This window comes from Adiantum capillus-veneris, chromosome 19 (assembly GCF_014529385.1).
Source record: "Adiantum capillus-veneris isolate H3 chromosome 19, ASM1452938v2, whole genome shotgun sequence".
In the NCBI taxonomy this organism is placed as follows: Eukaryota; Viridiplantae; Streptophyta; class Polypodiopsida; order Polypodiales; family Pteridaceae; genus Adiantum; species Adiantum capillus-veneris.
In genome coordinates, this window is record NC_140949.1 from 100,878,791 (window position 1) to 100,895,644 (window position 16,854).

Genomic DNA, 16,854 nt, shown 5'->3' on the forward strand with positions numbered 1-16,854 from the left:
CCTTCGCCATTCTTTGAGCCGCTGCCTCTGCATAAATCGACAATGCACTTCCACAAACAAACAAAAGTATATATAGTTATTATGCATGTAATCAAAATTTAATCTATGGATCTAATAACATTAGACGTAATTCTTACGCAAGATACATAAATGCCAAAAAGTGAAACACAACATAAAGATCAAAAACACAAAAGTAATGTCAATGTCATAGTAGGAGCGAAGTCTCACTAGTCATCATAAGGGTCGACACGCGATGGCATGTCACCCTCATCCTCAACATCTAGAGAGGTAGATGCCTCCTCTCGGCTTCACTTTTTAGGGCAAAGCAAGGGAACCACATAGTCTCTAATAAGAGACTCATCGGTGTCTAGCGCAGCACATGCTCGTTCAGATGATAAGCATGCAGCCAAAACGGGAGTTCTACCACACCCAAGCTCCAAAAAAATACCTCCACGTCGACAAAGCAGCTCAACAAAAGTTGCAACAAAAGCCTGGCTCCACTACATCTCACCCTGCCAAGGCATCCCTGATCCTGATCTAGCTAAGGAAGGCTCCGGAAAATGGTGTGTCATGAACGAATCTGAAGGCTAGAGACCCAAGCGAGAGAACATAGTGGTGCTCTCAGCCACAAAGCATGCTGGCTGCATCCCAATCCTGTGTACCATAAGTAGCATAGAGCACTGGCACTGCAAATCAAATTACAAAACCACAACATTGAAGAAAGAGCCTCAACAAAACTATAAAATACTGAAGTGAAAACAATACCTGAATTCGACCAGATAAACTCTCAACATATCCATATGAACTATGATGGAGCACTATAATGCGACGATGTACCACCATCTGTGAATCACGACAGAACCTCTCCACCCATCCAATAACCTCTCCTATTCATAGGTTCTTGTAAGAAAAAACTACCGATATTATGAAATAATATTAATGCAAGTAATCAAACACAACACAAATACCTGCAGGCAACAGTAGAAGCCATAATGAGCAGCCATCCAGAATCTGCAAGTGTAGAAAAAGTCAAATGGATAGCAGATCGTACATGCTCCTCAGTGCAAATATCCCAACGAGATGGAGAAGAAGAACCAATATGCAATCCACCAAAAGGAAGATCCAAGAAGACAAAATCTGCGGCCCACGAAACAGACTTTCCCCCACAAGTGTATGGCACACCGCTTGAGCGAACTCGAGACATATGTTGATGCACAAGATTCCACGATACATTGCGAGTACCCTCTCTATAGTTTGCAGCGATAGAAATGTAATCGCCAACAATAGCAATACATCGTGTATCAACAGGATGTTGGAATTAGGGTTGCAGAGAAACACACACAGCTTGGAGAAGACGAAGGAAGCTCAAGGCACACAATAGAGAGTATATTACTTAGTGTGCAATGGAAAGATAGATAGCCCTAGAGTGATGGGCGTATATACAATGCACGGGGGAAAAAACCTCCTAAAGAGGGAAAAAATGCCCCGGCGGTCCTAGTGTGTTCACACACATCACTACCACATGTATATGGTAACAAATCCCCCCTGGAGTGATGCGGTGAACGAGAGCTGGCACATGAGTAAAGGGAAGTGCCATGCCCTGAGGACAGGTTCAGTCCACAAAGGGGAGTAAGCCCAAAGCTTTGCGGAAAGCTTCAAGCTTCTCACGAGACAATGCCTTTGTGAAAAGATCTGCAAGGTTGTCCTGTGTTGGCACATAAGCCAAGCTGATCTCTCCTGCTGAGAGCCTCTCCCTGACATAGTGGTAATGCACCTCAATGTGCTTTGTGCGAGCATGAAAAACTGGGTTCCTCGCAACTGCCAATGCGCTCTGACTGTCAGTGTAGATAGTGTTGGCAGTGTCCTGTCCAACACCCAAGTCAGCCATAAGGCGTCTGAGCCATACACACTCAACCGTAGCTGTGAAGACTGCCCTGTACTCAGCCTCACAACTCGAAGTGGCCACAGTAGGTTGCTTCTTGCTCAACCATGATATACATGAACTGCCAAGCATGAAACAAAAACCACTTGTGGACACTCGCGTGTCAAAACAACCAGCCCAATCTGAGTCCGAAAAAGCATGTAAGTCTGGCGGCAATGATCCCCCCTTGGGATAAAACAAGCCAAGATGTAAAGTGCCACTAAGGTAGCGGAAAATCCTCTTGACAGCCTGCCAATGCTTAGACCCTGGGCTATGCATAAATCTGCTGACCTGCGAGACTGCAAACTGAATATCTGGCCTCGTGTTGCATACATAAATGAGGCAGCCAACAGCAGTTTGGTAAAGAGTGACATCAGCAGGATCGCCAGCATCATGTAGACTCAACTTCAAACCTGTTTCCATGGGAGTGGCAATAGGTTTGCAATCCTCAAGTCCAAACTTACATAGCAATGTCTCTATGTAACTTTTCTGACACAAGGCAATACCACCATCACACTGCTTAAACTGTATACCCAAGTAATGATGCAACAGCCCCAAATCTTTCATCTTGAAAGTAACATTCAAATCAGCCTTAAATTCAGCAATATGTCTCTCATTTGGTCCAGTGATCAGCAAATCATCAACATAAAGAACCACAATGAGAAATACATCATCCTCACGCTTTACATACAATGTGCTTTCTGTTGGACTGTTACGAAAGCCTCGTTTAACCAAATGAGTGTCAGCTTTCTCATACCAAGCACGAGGAGATTGCTTCAACCCATACAAAGCCTTCTTACATTTGCACACTTTGTCCTCTTGTCCTTTTATGACAAAACCGCGAGGTTGCGTTACATAAACTTCCTCAAATATGTCACCATTCAAGAAAGCAGTAACAATGTTTGATTGATGTACATCCCAACCAAAATGAGCTGCCAATGCACATAGAAAACGCACAGTAGTCATACGACAAGTGGGAGCAAAAGTCTCTTCATAATCTATGCCTTTTTGTTGTGCATAACCCTTTGCAACAAGTCGAGCCTTATGGCGATCGATCTCACCATCCGGCTTGCGTTTCAACTTGTAAACCCACTTCGTACCAATGGCCTTTTTGCCAGGAGGCAAATCACATAAAGTCCATGTGTCATTCTCTATAAGTGCATCATATTCTGATTTCATGGCAGCAATCCAATTTTCTGAATTCTGTGCTTCATCAAAAGACAGAGGCTCCTCAACATCATGTAAACTAGACACAGCCAAAGCATAACAATCTGATGCATAAGATGCATGGCGAGAGCCTGAACGAGTACGACTAGATAAAGGTGCATCCAATTTACTGTCACGCAAAGTGTGCACCAGCCATTTTGGCATACCTCTAGCCTGCTCATTTTCAGCCCTTTCCTCATCAAGTACATCATGTACATCTGCATCAGTAATAGGCTGTTCTAAAACATTTTCAGAAACCCCCATAGGCTGTACATTTGCCTCATTGGAACTTACATTCGTATTTCCACCACTGAAAAGAGGCAACAAAGTGTCATAAATGTCCTGTGAGCTTACATTACTGTCTCTAGTACATGACAGCAAGGGTTGAACAGAATCTTCCACAAACACTACATCCCGTGAAACCAAAATACGTTTTGTTTGCGGATGATACAACCTGTAACCTTTGCTTTCAGTACTATAACCAACAAAAATACATTTGACAGCCTTATCATCCAATTTTCTGCGCTGCACTTGTGGCACCAAAGCATATGCCAAACAGCCAAAAACACGCATGTGCTCAATAGAAGGTTTTCTATCATGCCATGCTTCATATGGAGTAATAGACTGCAAAGCTTTCGTAGGACACCAGTTAAGTACATAAGTGGCACACATGATGGCCTCAAGCCAAAAAGAATGCGGCAAAGCTTGACTTTTGACCATACATCGTGCCATTTCCGTTAGTGACCTGTTTTTCCTCTCAGCAACACCATTTTGCTGAGGTGTATAAGGCACTGTACATTGGTGTTTTATCCCACGACTAGCCAGAAATGCATTAAATTCATGAGACATATACTCCCCCCCTCGATCGGAACGGAGGGTGCCCATAGTACATTTTGAGACATTTTCAGCCATAGCCAAAAATTGTTTGAAGCACATAAAAACTTTGGACTTCGCTTTAAGCGGAAATACCCACGCATGCCTGGAGTAATCATCAATGAAAGTCACGAAGTACAAGTAATTGCCCAAGGACGGAGTTTGCATGGGCCCACAAACATCACTATGCACAAGCTGCAACCTGCATGTGGCCCTAACTGAACCATCCTTTGGAAACTTAGAACGCTGCATTTTACCCAGAATACAGCCTTCACAAACATGTTTGATAGGTGCTTCAAGAGGCGGCAAAGAAGGAACCATATCAGATTTCTGCAAACGCAGCAAACTGGCAAAATTCAGATGACCAAAACGTGCATGCCAAAGTTTTGCATCTGAAATAGCCCTTGAATCTGCAACAACATTTGCAAAATTTTGTCCACACTTGTCATACAAAGTGAGCTTATACAGCCCACGGCACAAAAGCCCAGATGCAACAATTTCATCACCAAAACTGAGATCATGAACTGTACATCTGTCATCCACAAATTTGACTACAAGTCCAAGTCTAGCAAGTGCGGATACAGACAATAGATTCTTCTTGATCCCAGGTACATAAAGTGCATCAACAAGTGTGAAGGAACTGCCATTAGCAGCAGTGAGCACAATCTTTCCAACTCCCTGAACTGGATAAGAGGCGTTGTTGGCACAAGTGACTGAATTCCCATGAGGGACAGACTCGAGAGAGGTAAACAATTCACGATGTGAGGTAATGTGCTTTGTAGCACCACTGTCGAAATACCACACATGTGAATCTGCAGCAACTGACAAGCATGCATCATGGACAGCAGGATTGTAAGTGCACTCTGCGCTAAAAGCCCATTCTGCATCAACATCAGCATCACAATCTCCTTTCACAGAAGACTCAACAATGGCTGCATTTGTAGTGGAACCAGCATTTGCAGTGGAACCACCCTCTTTCTTCTTAGCCTCTTTGGCCTTCAACTTAGGACACGACTTGATCAAGTGATCATTGGCTTTACAATAATGGCAACGCATCTTCTTTTTGCCCTTATCACCAGGATTGCCAGACGAAGTGCCGCCAGCAGAAGCATCAGGAACAGAATTTTTGCCACTCGCAGCAGAACCATAAGAAGTGGCTGCATTACTGTTACCACCCTTTCTTTGAGAAGCAATAAAAGCCTGTTCAACTGCACGCTGCCTAGTCCTGTTTTTTCTAGAAAGTGACTCTTGCAACAGCAATGTGCATAATGCATCAAACTTGACAACTTCAGGATTTCCTTGGGTTATCAGTCTCCAAGTACTAGCAAAAGTCTGGTAGGAATCTGGTAAGGCATCAAGAACAGTCTGCACAAGGGAACTGTCAGAAATGACTTCACCTGCAGAAATGAGTTGCTCATTGATATCCTTGACACTAGCAAGGAAAGTGTCCATATCATCTTCCTCATGCATAATCTTCGACTCTAGCTCTTTACGCAGCAAAGCAATTTTAGCCTCATTGCGGCTTGCATAAAGACCTGCTAGAATATCCCAAGCCTGTTTTGCAGATTTTGCTGAACGGATGTGAGGAATAATGGTGCGCTTCACAGACAACGCAATCAATGCATGAGCCTGCGCATCCTTAACATCCCAACGAGCTTGTTCTGCTGTAGGCAAAACAACTCTAACAGCTGCAATCCTTGCAGCAAGACCTGCAACATCCTCAATATCGCCTACATCTTCAGAACCAGGACGTACATCAATGCCCTGCACAATGTTCCAGACACCTTTTGACACAAGAACGTGTTGCATCATATAAGCCCACATAGGGTAGTTGTCCCCATCCAACCTGTCCTCAGCAGCAAACATCTTGAACACATCTGTGTTGTTGTTGTCAGCCATGGTAAATGCTGCACCTGATGTGAAAACTCCCCGAAAATAGGAGAAATGGAGCGGGAACAACTTGTGCTATATAGCACAAACCGTAGAAGACTATAAGGCACCTGTTATGCAGAAAACGGCACTGACAGAAAATCTGCACAAAATGACGAAATGACCTGTGCAGTACTGCCCGTAGTGGAAACGGAGGCCGAAATGAGCCCAAATCAAAATTCTGAGCAGACCAAGCTCTTCAGAGCTCTCCCAAAATATTTGTCGACCTGCGAACGCTTGCCAAAGCTCACTGAAATCGGAGAAAGTGAGCAGGCGTGTGCTGGAGCAGCTGGCGACTAAGCCCGGGAGGACGTGACCTGCTCTGATACCAATTGTTGGAATTAGGGTTGCAGAGAAACACACACAGCTTGGAGAAGACGAAGGAAGCTCAAGGCACACAATAGAGAGTATATTACTTAGTGTGCAATGGAAAGATAGATAGCCCTAGAGTGATGGGCGTATATACAATGCACGGGGGAAAAAACCTCCTAAAGAGGGAAAAAATGCCCCGGCGGTCCTAGTGTGTTCACACACATCACTACCACATGTATATGGTAACACAGGAAGCATTGGGTAACGCAAAGGAGACTCCAAAATATAGACAAATTGTATGCTCCTCCTAACAACAATCAAGCCCGAGGAGTCTGCGACAACATATTTATGATATGTGAACTTTTTCACAAAGTATTAATAAAAGTCGACAATAAAAATTTCGACACTTACCATGCTCTAGAACATCCTTCACAATAGTGGTATCAACCACAGTCTCCATCCTCTCACTAGACAAGTGGACACCTTAAAAGACATATACAACAGTTTTTGAATCTACAAGAATCAACAGCATGAAAATATAAAAGTTAAAGAATGACATAAGCATACCTGGTTGTCTCGCCTCTAAAGTAGCAGGTGGTGGTTGTCTCGCCTCTGCTGCTGCATCCGTAAGCATGGTTTCTCGAAGCTCTTTCTCTCTCTCAAGGATGTGACCCTGCACCATATCTAACCACCATGGACATATATCTCTCTCCCATGTTGTCAAAGTGGGCATGCTAGGGGGGTACATATATGTGTCCTTTGACGCAGTCTGTGCCCACTGTCTCACCACAAATGGGAGAGTTAGCAAGATCCCCTTTGAAACCAAAAGTGACAAAAACCTAACAAGAAACAAAAACATTGAACACATGACTCGATAGTGACATACAAAGCAAGATCACATGACTCGATAGTGACATACAAAGCAAGATCAAAATTGTTACAAACCTGTAAGCCAATCGTTGAGCTGCCATTCAAAAAGTATCAACTTTCTTGAGTGCTTGTTTCTCTACATCTTTGCTTTTGACCTCCAAAGAAACCTCCAAAGGATAGAGAAAAGGCCTAGCTTCAAACTTAATTTCATCAAAGTAGAACCCCAATGTGCATTCATGTGGCAATGGTGCCCCTCCTGGCACATTTGAATTGTCCAAAACAAGTTGTGTTGCTCTCTCATAGACACAAGCAAGGTAGCCCTCTCTACGCAGCCAACTACAAATTTAAAAAAAGCAAAGTTGTGTTATTTAAACAAATATTATCTCTTAGACAAAGCAAGCCAAACATTAAATAACTAGTAAATCATACTCACTGTCGAAACAAATTATCTCCCTTTTTCAAACCAAAAGTAGTCCTTGTGATCCTATCAGACTCGAGTAATGAAACCCATTGGATTTTATTCTGCATAGGGGCATCATGGAGTGCAATCAAGTTTAGCTTCTCTAAAGTTGCCCAACTGTCATGTCCCCATTTGAGTGACATAATCTTTGCCAACTAGTCTGTCCCAAGATTGGGATCCAAAATATTCAAGAGCTACAACACAATACAAAGAGCATGAAGTTTTACTTCACATCCATAACAACAATCAACACAATGACTATTGCTTGATTATTTGGTGAAGTGTACCTTTCCAATGAGTTCTTGATATTTATGTATTATCTCACGATGAATGCTCTTCTCCTCCTTCTTCACATCCTCTACAGGCATTCCTTGCTTGAGTTGAGTCAATCTAGACTCTTTCTCTTTAGTTATTTGAATCTAAAAAAGAAATCAATTTGTCTAAGAGTTATTCAAATGACTTAAAAATAATTTGTAAGCAAAAAAAAAAACCAAACTCACATCATAAACTAGCATGCCAAGGTAGCGTCGTGTGAGTGGATACCAAGGTTCTGCACCTTTAGCATACTTTCTTCGCACAGATGCAATTAGTTTCTGGTCTTTGTCGGGGAGAGTTTTTAGGTAGCTTTCATGTTCAACTGCACATATGTGATTGGTGTTCACAATCTCATCCCGTATGTGAGTGGCCACCAAAGCATTCATGTTCATACTGCAAAAACTCATATTGATTTGTTTCCATAATAAAGTATTCAACAACAAGATATATATTTTAGTAGATATTCACACATTCATTCATTGCAAGCTACTTAGCAATGCAATCTCAGGAACCTTAGTGGGATCTATGATAGTACAAAGGACCCTACAATGTCTCTCCTTTGAGGTGGAAAACTTCTCTTTGATAGCTTCAGTCCATGCAAGTGTGCGATGGTTGCCCTCCCAAACATAAAACATGCGGTATGACAGATCTGCAAACCTTGGTTGGCTTTTGAGCCCAACTCATACTCCTCATTGATTTCTATCCAAAGATGTCATCTGACTCATACTCCTCATTGATGTCATCTCACTTTTCCTTGATGTCATCTTCAAAACAAGAAACCAAAATTAGTGAATTCAAAAAGAATTTTTAAAATAGAAATTCACTTAACAAATTTAAGAAGCTTCAACTTACCTGTAGCAATGGTTTGCTCTCTCTTAAATGTCCAAAGTGAAACAATGAAAGCTCCATTTTCTTGCATATATCCTTCCCTTGCAACAGCCGTTTTTAATCCACCTAAATCATCTCTTAAACCTCTGACTCTAGCATATGGAATCAACCTACACAATGGTATAGGAGGACAGTCAAAGCAACTGAACATACGCGTGGTCTAAAGTACATCGGCACCTCTATGCATAAAAATATTTTGCTCCTCGTCAATCTCTGCAGCTGCAGTTACCTCATCTCGCATTTCCCAAGGGATAATTTGAAGTTCGTTTTCTCCAGGAGCCAATGTGTCATCAATTTCGTGCATAGACCCTTGGTCAACATCCACAGAGTGAATCTCTTCCTCTTCAATGCCATGACACTCTGACATTTCTGTTACTGACACTGATGACACTTGTTCACTACTTTCAAGTGGTTGTGTAGACTTTTCATTACGTAGGCTTTTCTTTAATCTTCCACGAGATGGACTACAAATAAAATACACAATCAACATCTAAAAAAAATTGTACATTGTCTCTAAACACGAACTTTAACATGCATGTCTATAAGCAATGAAAACTTACCTCTAAACATGAATGTTAACATGCATGTCTATAAGCAATGTTTCAAACAGAATTTAATCTTTACATAGTCCATTGGAGGAGACAAAAAATAAAGATTGAAGACAAAAAATAAATACTATCTCCAACAAAACATTGCTTGTAAAGATGCACGCTAACATGTAACATGTATGACTAGAACTTTTTTTGTGCATAAAAATAAATTCTAGAAATACAACAATATATTTTGCTACTCTAATGAAACATTGGTTTTAAACATGCACGTTGACATGCAGGTCTTTAAGTTGCCCTTCAATAAAATACACAATCAATCTTTGAAAATATTTGGACAGCACCTCCTTTGAATGTGGAACAAAATTTCAAAAAATATAATAATCCAATGGACACCTCACATGAGGGTTTTTTAATATTGAATATAAAAAACAAAAATAATCTCTTTTGAAACATTAATCACTTTTCTCTAAACATGCATGTTAACATGCAGGTTTTTAGACACTAATTGACTTGAAAGCTTGGATGATTTGAAAGCTTTTTTTCATATGTAAACATCGTCTCTAGGCATTCACATTAACATGCAGGTCTTTAGACACTAAATAAAATTTAGCAAGCTACAAACATTCTCGTCAACGGGTAGTTCTAGAAGCAATTTGCTTTTGTAAAAATATATACATTATTTTTTATACAATTTGCTTTTAGGCATGCACATCGACGAGCACCTCTACATGTATAATAATGACATCAAAAAAAATGGTGAGAAAATGTACCTAACAGGAGGGCGTCCTTTACGCCCCGCCATTGCTCCTCTCCGATTTTTTGGTGATGTTGGCATGGAGATGCAAGCTTTGCATCGATACTCGGATGACAGATGCTCTAACGCTCAGACTTCGCAGGTGCTTTCTCACCTGCATGTGCAACTCAGACTCATAACCATATTTTGAAAGACTCAAGAGACCGCACGCTCACATGTGCACCGAAATAAACCGTTTTCCAAAACCTTGAAACCATGACAGAGAAATATTCACACAGTATGGTGCTCATGGGATAGAGGAACGAATTGCAACCCTTGCAAAAACTAGACTCCAGAGCTTGTGCATGAAAACTCAACTTGTTTAACCATGCAAAGCCCTTTACACGTGGAGGAGAAATGCCATTGGCGTAGTGTGTGCTATTGTGGTATGGGCATCAGAATAGTATGATATGGTAATACATATACATCCATATGTATATACATATACATGTGTGTGTGTATAAAATTGACCTGAAAGAAATAAAGGACTATTGAACCTCTAAGAATGTTGGAATTGTGTCCAGCACCACACAAATTTGCATATCAGGGATTGAAGTGAATTGTAAAAATGAGCCGAGAAGCAACATTTAGTGGCCCTTAATTGCAGTAAGCACAGCACAATGCAATTAAGGGCAGCCCTTAATCGTAATAAGCACAGCACAATACAATACTGGAGACTCATCATTTGAGATAAACAGTTGCATTCATGATAAAAAGCAGGAGCGCACAGAATAACTTTGGGCACATAATAACTTTGACCTTATTGCATCCCTTCATTGCAATAAGCACATCACAATGCAATACCAGAGACTCGTGAAGATTGAAAAAATGATAGCATCATTTGAGATAGACAATCGCATTCGTCATAAATACAAGGATATCACAGAATAAATTCGGGCTCTCAGCTTCAAGACAAACGTGTGGGCATCCCACAACAAAAAAAGTGTTTCCTTTGCTAGAAACTTGAAGATTGTGGGAGAAACCAAAGACTTTGTTACTCTCTGCACTTTCTGTTTACTATTGAATCTAAGTTTACTATTTCTGTTGCAATACACATCAGTACGAACTATATTTTCTGTTTACTATTGAATCTAAGTTGCAATACAAAATTGTACTTACTCATCAGTACGAACTGCACGCCTTGCATCCTCACTCATTCATGACGAATCTGAGCTCACAATGACAGAGTTGGGACTGCACGCCTTGCTCGAATCTTGCTCTCCACTATAGAGTGAGTGAGCAACTCCTCTCCATGCTTCCGATTTGAGAACTGCCGCTTTGAGAACTGCCGAGAACTGGCGCTGCCGAGAAGTGATTTGCGAACTGCCGAGAACTGCCCTGATTTGCCGAGACCTGCCCTGATTCGCCGAGACCTGCCGCGAACTGTGCCGATTTGAGACTGCTGATGAACTGCTGCCGTGAACCGCCGATTTGAGACCTGCCTTGATTTTCCGAGACCTGCCGCGAACTGCTGATTTGAGACTGCTCCCAAAGAGCGCACGTTAACGTGCGCTCACTGCTTAGCTACGAGCATCTTCGATCAAACATAGGGTAGGAAATGACCTCAAAAGACTTTGGTTTTTTGAGCCCAAAGACTTGTGCCCCACGTTAACGTGCGCACAGCTTAGCTTTTGTTTTTTGAGAACTGCTCCGATCGAGACCTGCACCACTTTGCGCCCAAAGACCTACTCCCAAAGACTGCACGTTAACATGCATGTTTAGAGTTGTGACACCTGCTCCCAAAGTGTGTGCCTCTGCTGCAGATTTGAGAGCTGCTTCCAGAACTACATGTTAATGTGCGCTCACATCAAGCTCTCATAGGAAATCCAGAGATCTTGTTAGAATAATTTTGAGTGGAGTAGTGATTTTGAGTTGGTGGAGTAGTTATTTGTCTTGAACGACGTTTGTTGGTGCATTCATTATTTTAATTTTCAATCATTAAATGTTCACGCTGCTGATTTTTAAAAAGTTTATATTAAATCTAATTGTTTTTTTTTTTGAAAATATGTTGAAAAGAAAATCGTCACTAATGTGTCTTGAATTGCGGGCAGGATATGGAATAATCATTTGCAATGTGCGATTCTGCATTTATGGCAATAGGATATGGAATAATCATTTGCATGAGAATCATGAAACGACAATCATGAAACATTTTTGTTGCAAAAAAATTAAATTTTATATTAAATCATTTTTATTTATTTTGTAAACATTAAAAAACATATTTAGATTTGTTAAAAAGGGAATCATCATATTTGAAAGCTGTTGTGTCATTCTAGTGGATTGCAGCTACAATGGGTCGTCAGATTACTATCTATGGTCTAGTTCGTGGTCAGAAACTTTTGTTACTTCTTGAAAACAGATTCCATGAATTACCTTTGCAGTCAGTGAGAGAAAGTTTTGGCTTGTTTACCAGTTCGTTTACTCTGCACCCATTAACATTGAATGGTGAACATGTAAACATGGAATCCTCGAGGTTAGGTTCTAGTGAAGAGGTCTTTTTACTGGATCATGAAGTGTGCCAGTTTTTTAAAGTTTAAATAACAAACACTCATGAACATCAAGGCTCCCTGGGAAGTGAAGCTTCTGCAATAGTTCTGGATATTGGTTCAAGTGATGTCACAAAGAATCAGACTAGTGTCATGGATATAATTCGATCAATGCCCAATAAAAACAATCTTCATTCTGCTTTGAAGAAGACTAATAAAATTGTTCAATGTAAGGAGATTCCTGCTCAATACGATGGATATGTTGCATTTGAATTGCCACCAACAAGCAACGACAATACAATGGTTGGCATAGAGCAGCGTCATGATTGTCATTTGTGGACAGAATATGTCACTTGTAGTAGTGATTGCTTTCCTGGTGCCATTCGCTTCAGTAGGTGTTCAGGTCATCTCCGTTGTGTCAATGATGCATGTCCTTTCTATTTGCAAGCAAGAGTTCATAATGAATCGCAATGGCGTGGTCGTCTCTCTAAAGTTATTTCCATTGGAATATTGACACCTGAGCTGGGGACAATGGTTTGTGTCCATTGCAATCAAATGCCTTTTTGTGTTGCAACATGTCCTGCTGTTATTTATTACTGTTTGCCAAAAGATAAGCAAAGAGTTACTCGATGTGCTATTCATATGGGAGAGCATACGCACCCTTGTGTTCAGGGAAAGCATAGGTCTGATGAGAAAATGATAGATTCGCTTCTGAAAACTAAAGCAAACCAAGATCCTTTCACAATTGCCAAGCAATTAAAACGTGTTGCTACCCAAGACGTGATAATAGATAAGCTAGTGATGGAAACTGCTGGCAAAAATGACACTATTGAAGATGGAGAGTTTTCAGAATTTCTTGATACCATTACTCCTCTATCTAACAAGCGAAGAATAGAGAGGAGCTTAGAGATTGCCAAGAGGTCAAATCATTTCAGTGCAAAAGGTTTGGAAGCTGTCCTAGACCTCAAGAGCAGGTGTAGGTATCATTTCATTCATAGTGTACTTTTTCCTGGACAGCTTGGAGGTTCAGAGCAGCCACATGTGTTCAAAATGTCGATCATAGGTCCAGGGAGTGGAGTTGACTTGGTGAATAAGATGCGTCCAGGAGGAACTTTAGAGAAAATGTGGGTTCACTTTGATCATGTGCACCGTGTTCAAGGGTGGCCAACAATGTCTGCTCATGTCTACAACCCATTTGTGCGTGAATTAATGACAATTGCCACCTGTGAATTCACTGTTGAAAATAAATTTGCTCAAATAGAGTTTTGGAAAATGTTAAATAAAGTGGTGCAAGATCAAGGATATGAAAAGCCACAATTCAGAGGGTTTATGGCAGATGAAGCAAATGCAAATTGGATTGTTGTTCGGACTGTTTACTTTGGTGGGGCAAAAACAAAAATACCTTCCAAAGAACGATCATGTGGCTTTCATTGGGAGCAGTCCATGATTCGACATGCAGTGAAATGTATCCGTCCATCTTCACAAGAGGATCACAAAATCTTGTGCCGAAAATGGCGGAGTGCACCATCTGAGAATCAAGCAGACATTTGTAAAGAAGATCTACGCCAATTTTGGAAGGCAGGGCATGTTGTCGATGGAGAGATGGCTTGTTTAGAGACTTGGATGGCTTGGTGGGATGTAAGAGTACAACATTGGGGAGGGAGATTTGTAACACAGGATGAGGCTGGAATTTTTGTGCCCACAACAAACTTGTCTGAGGTTAAGCATTGTTAGAAGCTGGACACACCCCACGGCATCTAACTACTTGGAGAACTATTATTTTTGTAATTATTCATTCATTAAGGAAAACCCGATTTTTCACCTTGTAATTATTGGGACTTGCAGAACTTTCCAGATTGTATCCCAGTTTTGATAGTTAGATTGAGTAGATGGTTGATTTTGTAACTTTCGGGTTTGAGAAGTTGTAAGGTATATATACCACTTTTTGACCTTAATGAAAAACCTTTTGTCATTTTAAAAGAGGTTTTGAAGTCTGTGAGTGAACGTACTGTGTACGAGAGAGAGAGAGAGAGAGAGAGAGAGAGAGAGAGAGAGAGAGAGAGAGAGAGAGAGAGAGAGTGAGCTTCATCTTGACGCTACGTGTGCTTCGGTGGTCGAAATCGAGTGCGGAGAAGTGCAGCGTGTTGCCCCCGACTAGAGCTACGTGCCAATACCAACATTGCGCGCGTACGGTCTGGCTTTGCCAGCTCCTTCTACGAGCTTCATCGGTTGTTTGGGTGAGCATACGTTGTCCGATTTTGCATTGCAGCATATCCACGCGTTCACATTGAGTAGAACTACACATTAGGCACTTTAGATTTTGGAAACAAAGACCTACAGATTTCGGCCATACATCCTACGTGTTTTTGCACCGGGTGTTTTGGGTCGGGATTTTGGTTCATAGACCTTAGGGAGAGTGACCTATTGGTATTAGTAGGGTCTCCTTCAAGTTCTATGGTGTTTCGAGATTGTTTGATGGGTGTTCGGCTCTAGAAAGCATTGTAGGAAGTTTCCTCTCTTGCACTCTTGAAGGCTGTGACTTAGACAATTGGTAGAGACCTCTGTAGGAATTGGTTAGGAGTCGGTCGAGTGTAGGTTGACACCTTATGCTTGCTTTCACGCGCCTGCGGGTCGAGCTTCGTCCTCAGCTGACATTACATGTTAGGTGAGTTCTCGCTGTGCTGACGTCCGTCGCGGCGTATCCGTCCAACATTGGCGCCGCTGCCGAGACTAATCCTTGAGGATTGGGATTTTTGGCTTGCCAAGAGTCTCGCTTTACATTTAGATAGGATCAGAGGGTGGAGGACTCTCTAGGTCTTAGAGGGAGTCTAGGAAGCATGTGTCTGGCCTAGATCCTTCGACTTAGGTAGACGAGGTTGACTTAGGTAGTTTTAGGTAGTAGTCGATTCCTAGAGTAGGAGTTGGAGTGGTAGAAGCGGTGAGAGGAGAGCTTGAGAGTCCGGAGAGGCCAAAAAAAAACCAAAAGCACCATTATCACCATTTCACACGATAGGTAGGAGTAGAGTAAGTAGGACATCATGATTCAGGATCTAGAGAATTTCATGCATGTACACTTGCTTGGTAGAATCATTACAAGTTTGTAAAAGACGCAAAAAGACGCAAAAGTGTGTTTGAAAGCCTAATTGAAGTCCAAAAGTTACTGTGAGTGTTTCTAATAGATCTACAGAGCATCAAGAGCATTCCTGTCAGAAAAAAAAACTTTAATTTTAAGCAGGAGACATCCTACGCGTAGGATGTCTTCAGGCTAATCTGGGAGGAATTTTGGGATTTTGAGTTGACCAGTGTGTTCAAAAGGTAGGGTTTACCCTAATTTCAACTGGAAAGTGGAAATTTGGCCATATCTTGACAGGATAAGGCCAGATAGATTGAAATTGCCATACATTTTATCCAAATAGTGCCAAAACATTATTTTGGGAGCAAAACCATAAGATGGCTGCATGAGCATGTCTTGCATGATATATTGAGTGACTGAAAGGGGTTTCACCTCATTTGGATAAGAAAATTGGGTTCAAAGCATACTTTAGCACTTTTGACTAAAAAAGCAAAAACAGCTGAAATTTGGGACTTTTGACATCCAAAACAAAATCTAAGCATACCACTGGGTTACTGACATCAAGGAGAAGCTGTGGGATAAATCTGGGGTCAAACAGGCCAAAAAGACATCCTACGCGAAGCTGTGGGATAAATCTGGGGTCAAACAGGCCAAAAAGACATCCTACGCGTAGGATGTCTTTTGAGTGATTTGGGACTCCAAATTGAATTATGAGTATGCCAAAGTGATCAGCAACTCAAGGGGAGCCTGGGCTTTGAGTTTGAAGCCATAATGATGAAAAAGACATCCTACACGTAGGATGTCTAATACAAGAAAATGAAGCCAGACTTTGACTTTGAGCATAGTAAGGTGTTATATAGCCTAAGGCAAGCCTCTTAGTCAATTTTGGTCCAATTTGGAGTTGATTAAACTAATCAATACCATCAACAGGCCGTCGAAACAGATTTTTGACTCATTGACCAGCTAATAGGTGTCCAAATCAAAAAGTAAAAGCAGCTGTAAGCTCAGCACAACAAGAGGGAACAACAGTGCAAAAATCCAGGCAAAACACAGCAGGATACATCCTACGCGTAGGATGTCTATCGGGGCATACTGCAAAGCAAATTTGACCTGGCATAGACAATGAGGTCCCATTTGGCTTAAGGGTTCCAGAACTTCTTTCAGAAGTGAATTTGGA

The 16,854-nt window shown here is 41.4% G+C and overlaps 1 protein-coding gene and 1 pseudogene across 1 annotated transcript; both read right to left on the reverse strand.

Moving 5' to 3' along the window:
• Positions 1 to 227: 227 nt before the first annotated feature.
• Positions 228 to 8,201, reverse strand: LOC147434550 (uncharacterized; annotated as a pseudogene).
• Positions 8,202 to 8,734: 533 nt separating this feature from the next.
• On the reverse strand, positions 8,735 to 11,834 carry LOC147434551 (uncharacterized). The gene is made up of 5 exons (XM_086489646.1): positions 11,780 to 11,834; positions 11,319 to 11,600; positions 10,096 to 10,201; positions 8,952 to 9,238; positions 8,735 to 8,760 (listed from the first exon to the last, which is right to left on the reverse strand). Exons 1-5 carry the CDS (start codon positions 11,832 to 11,834, stop codon positions 8,735 to 8,737), a joined length of 756 nt encoding a protein of 251 aa, XP_086345772.1.
• Positions 11,835 to 16,854: the final 5,020 nt, after the last annotated feature.

What these genes read in the sequence shown, in the direction of transcription:
- LOC147434551 (XM_086489646.1), bottom strand. Translation starts at nt 11,834, where the DNA reads ATGCATGTTAACGTGCAGTCTTTGGGAGTAGGTCTTTGGGCGCAAAGT. An exon ending in TTGGGCGCAAAGTGGTGCAG is followed by an intron (nt 11,601 to 11,779) that starts GTCTCGATCGGA and finishes CTTTGGGAGCAG; the next exon opens with TCTCAAATCAGCAGTTCGCG. An exon ending in AAAGGACGCCCTCCTGTTAG is followed by an intron (nt 9,239 to 10,095) that starts GTACATTTTCTC and finishes TTTTATTTGTAG; the next exon opens with TCCATCTCGTGGAAGATTAA.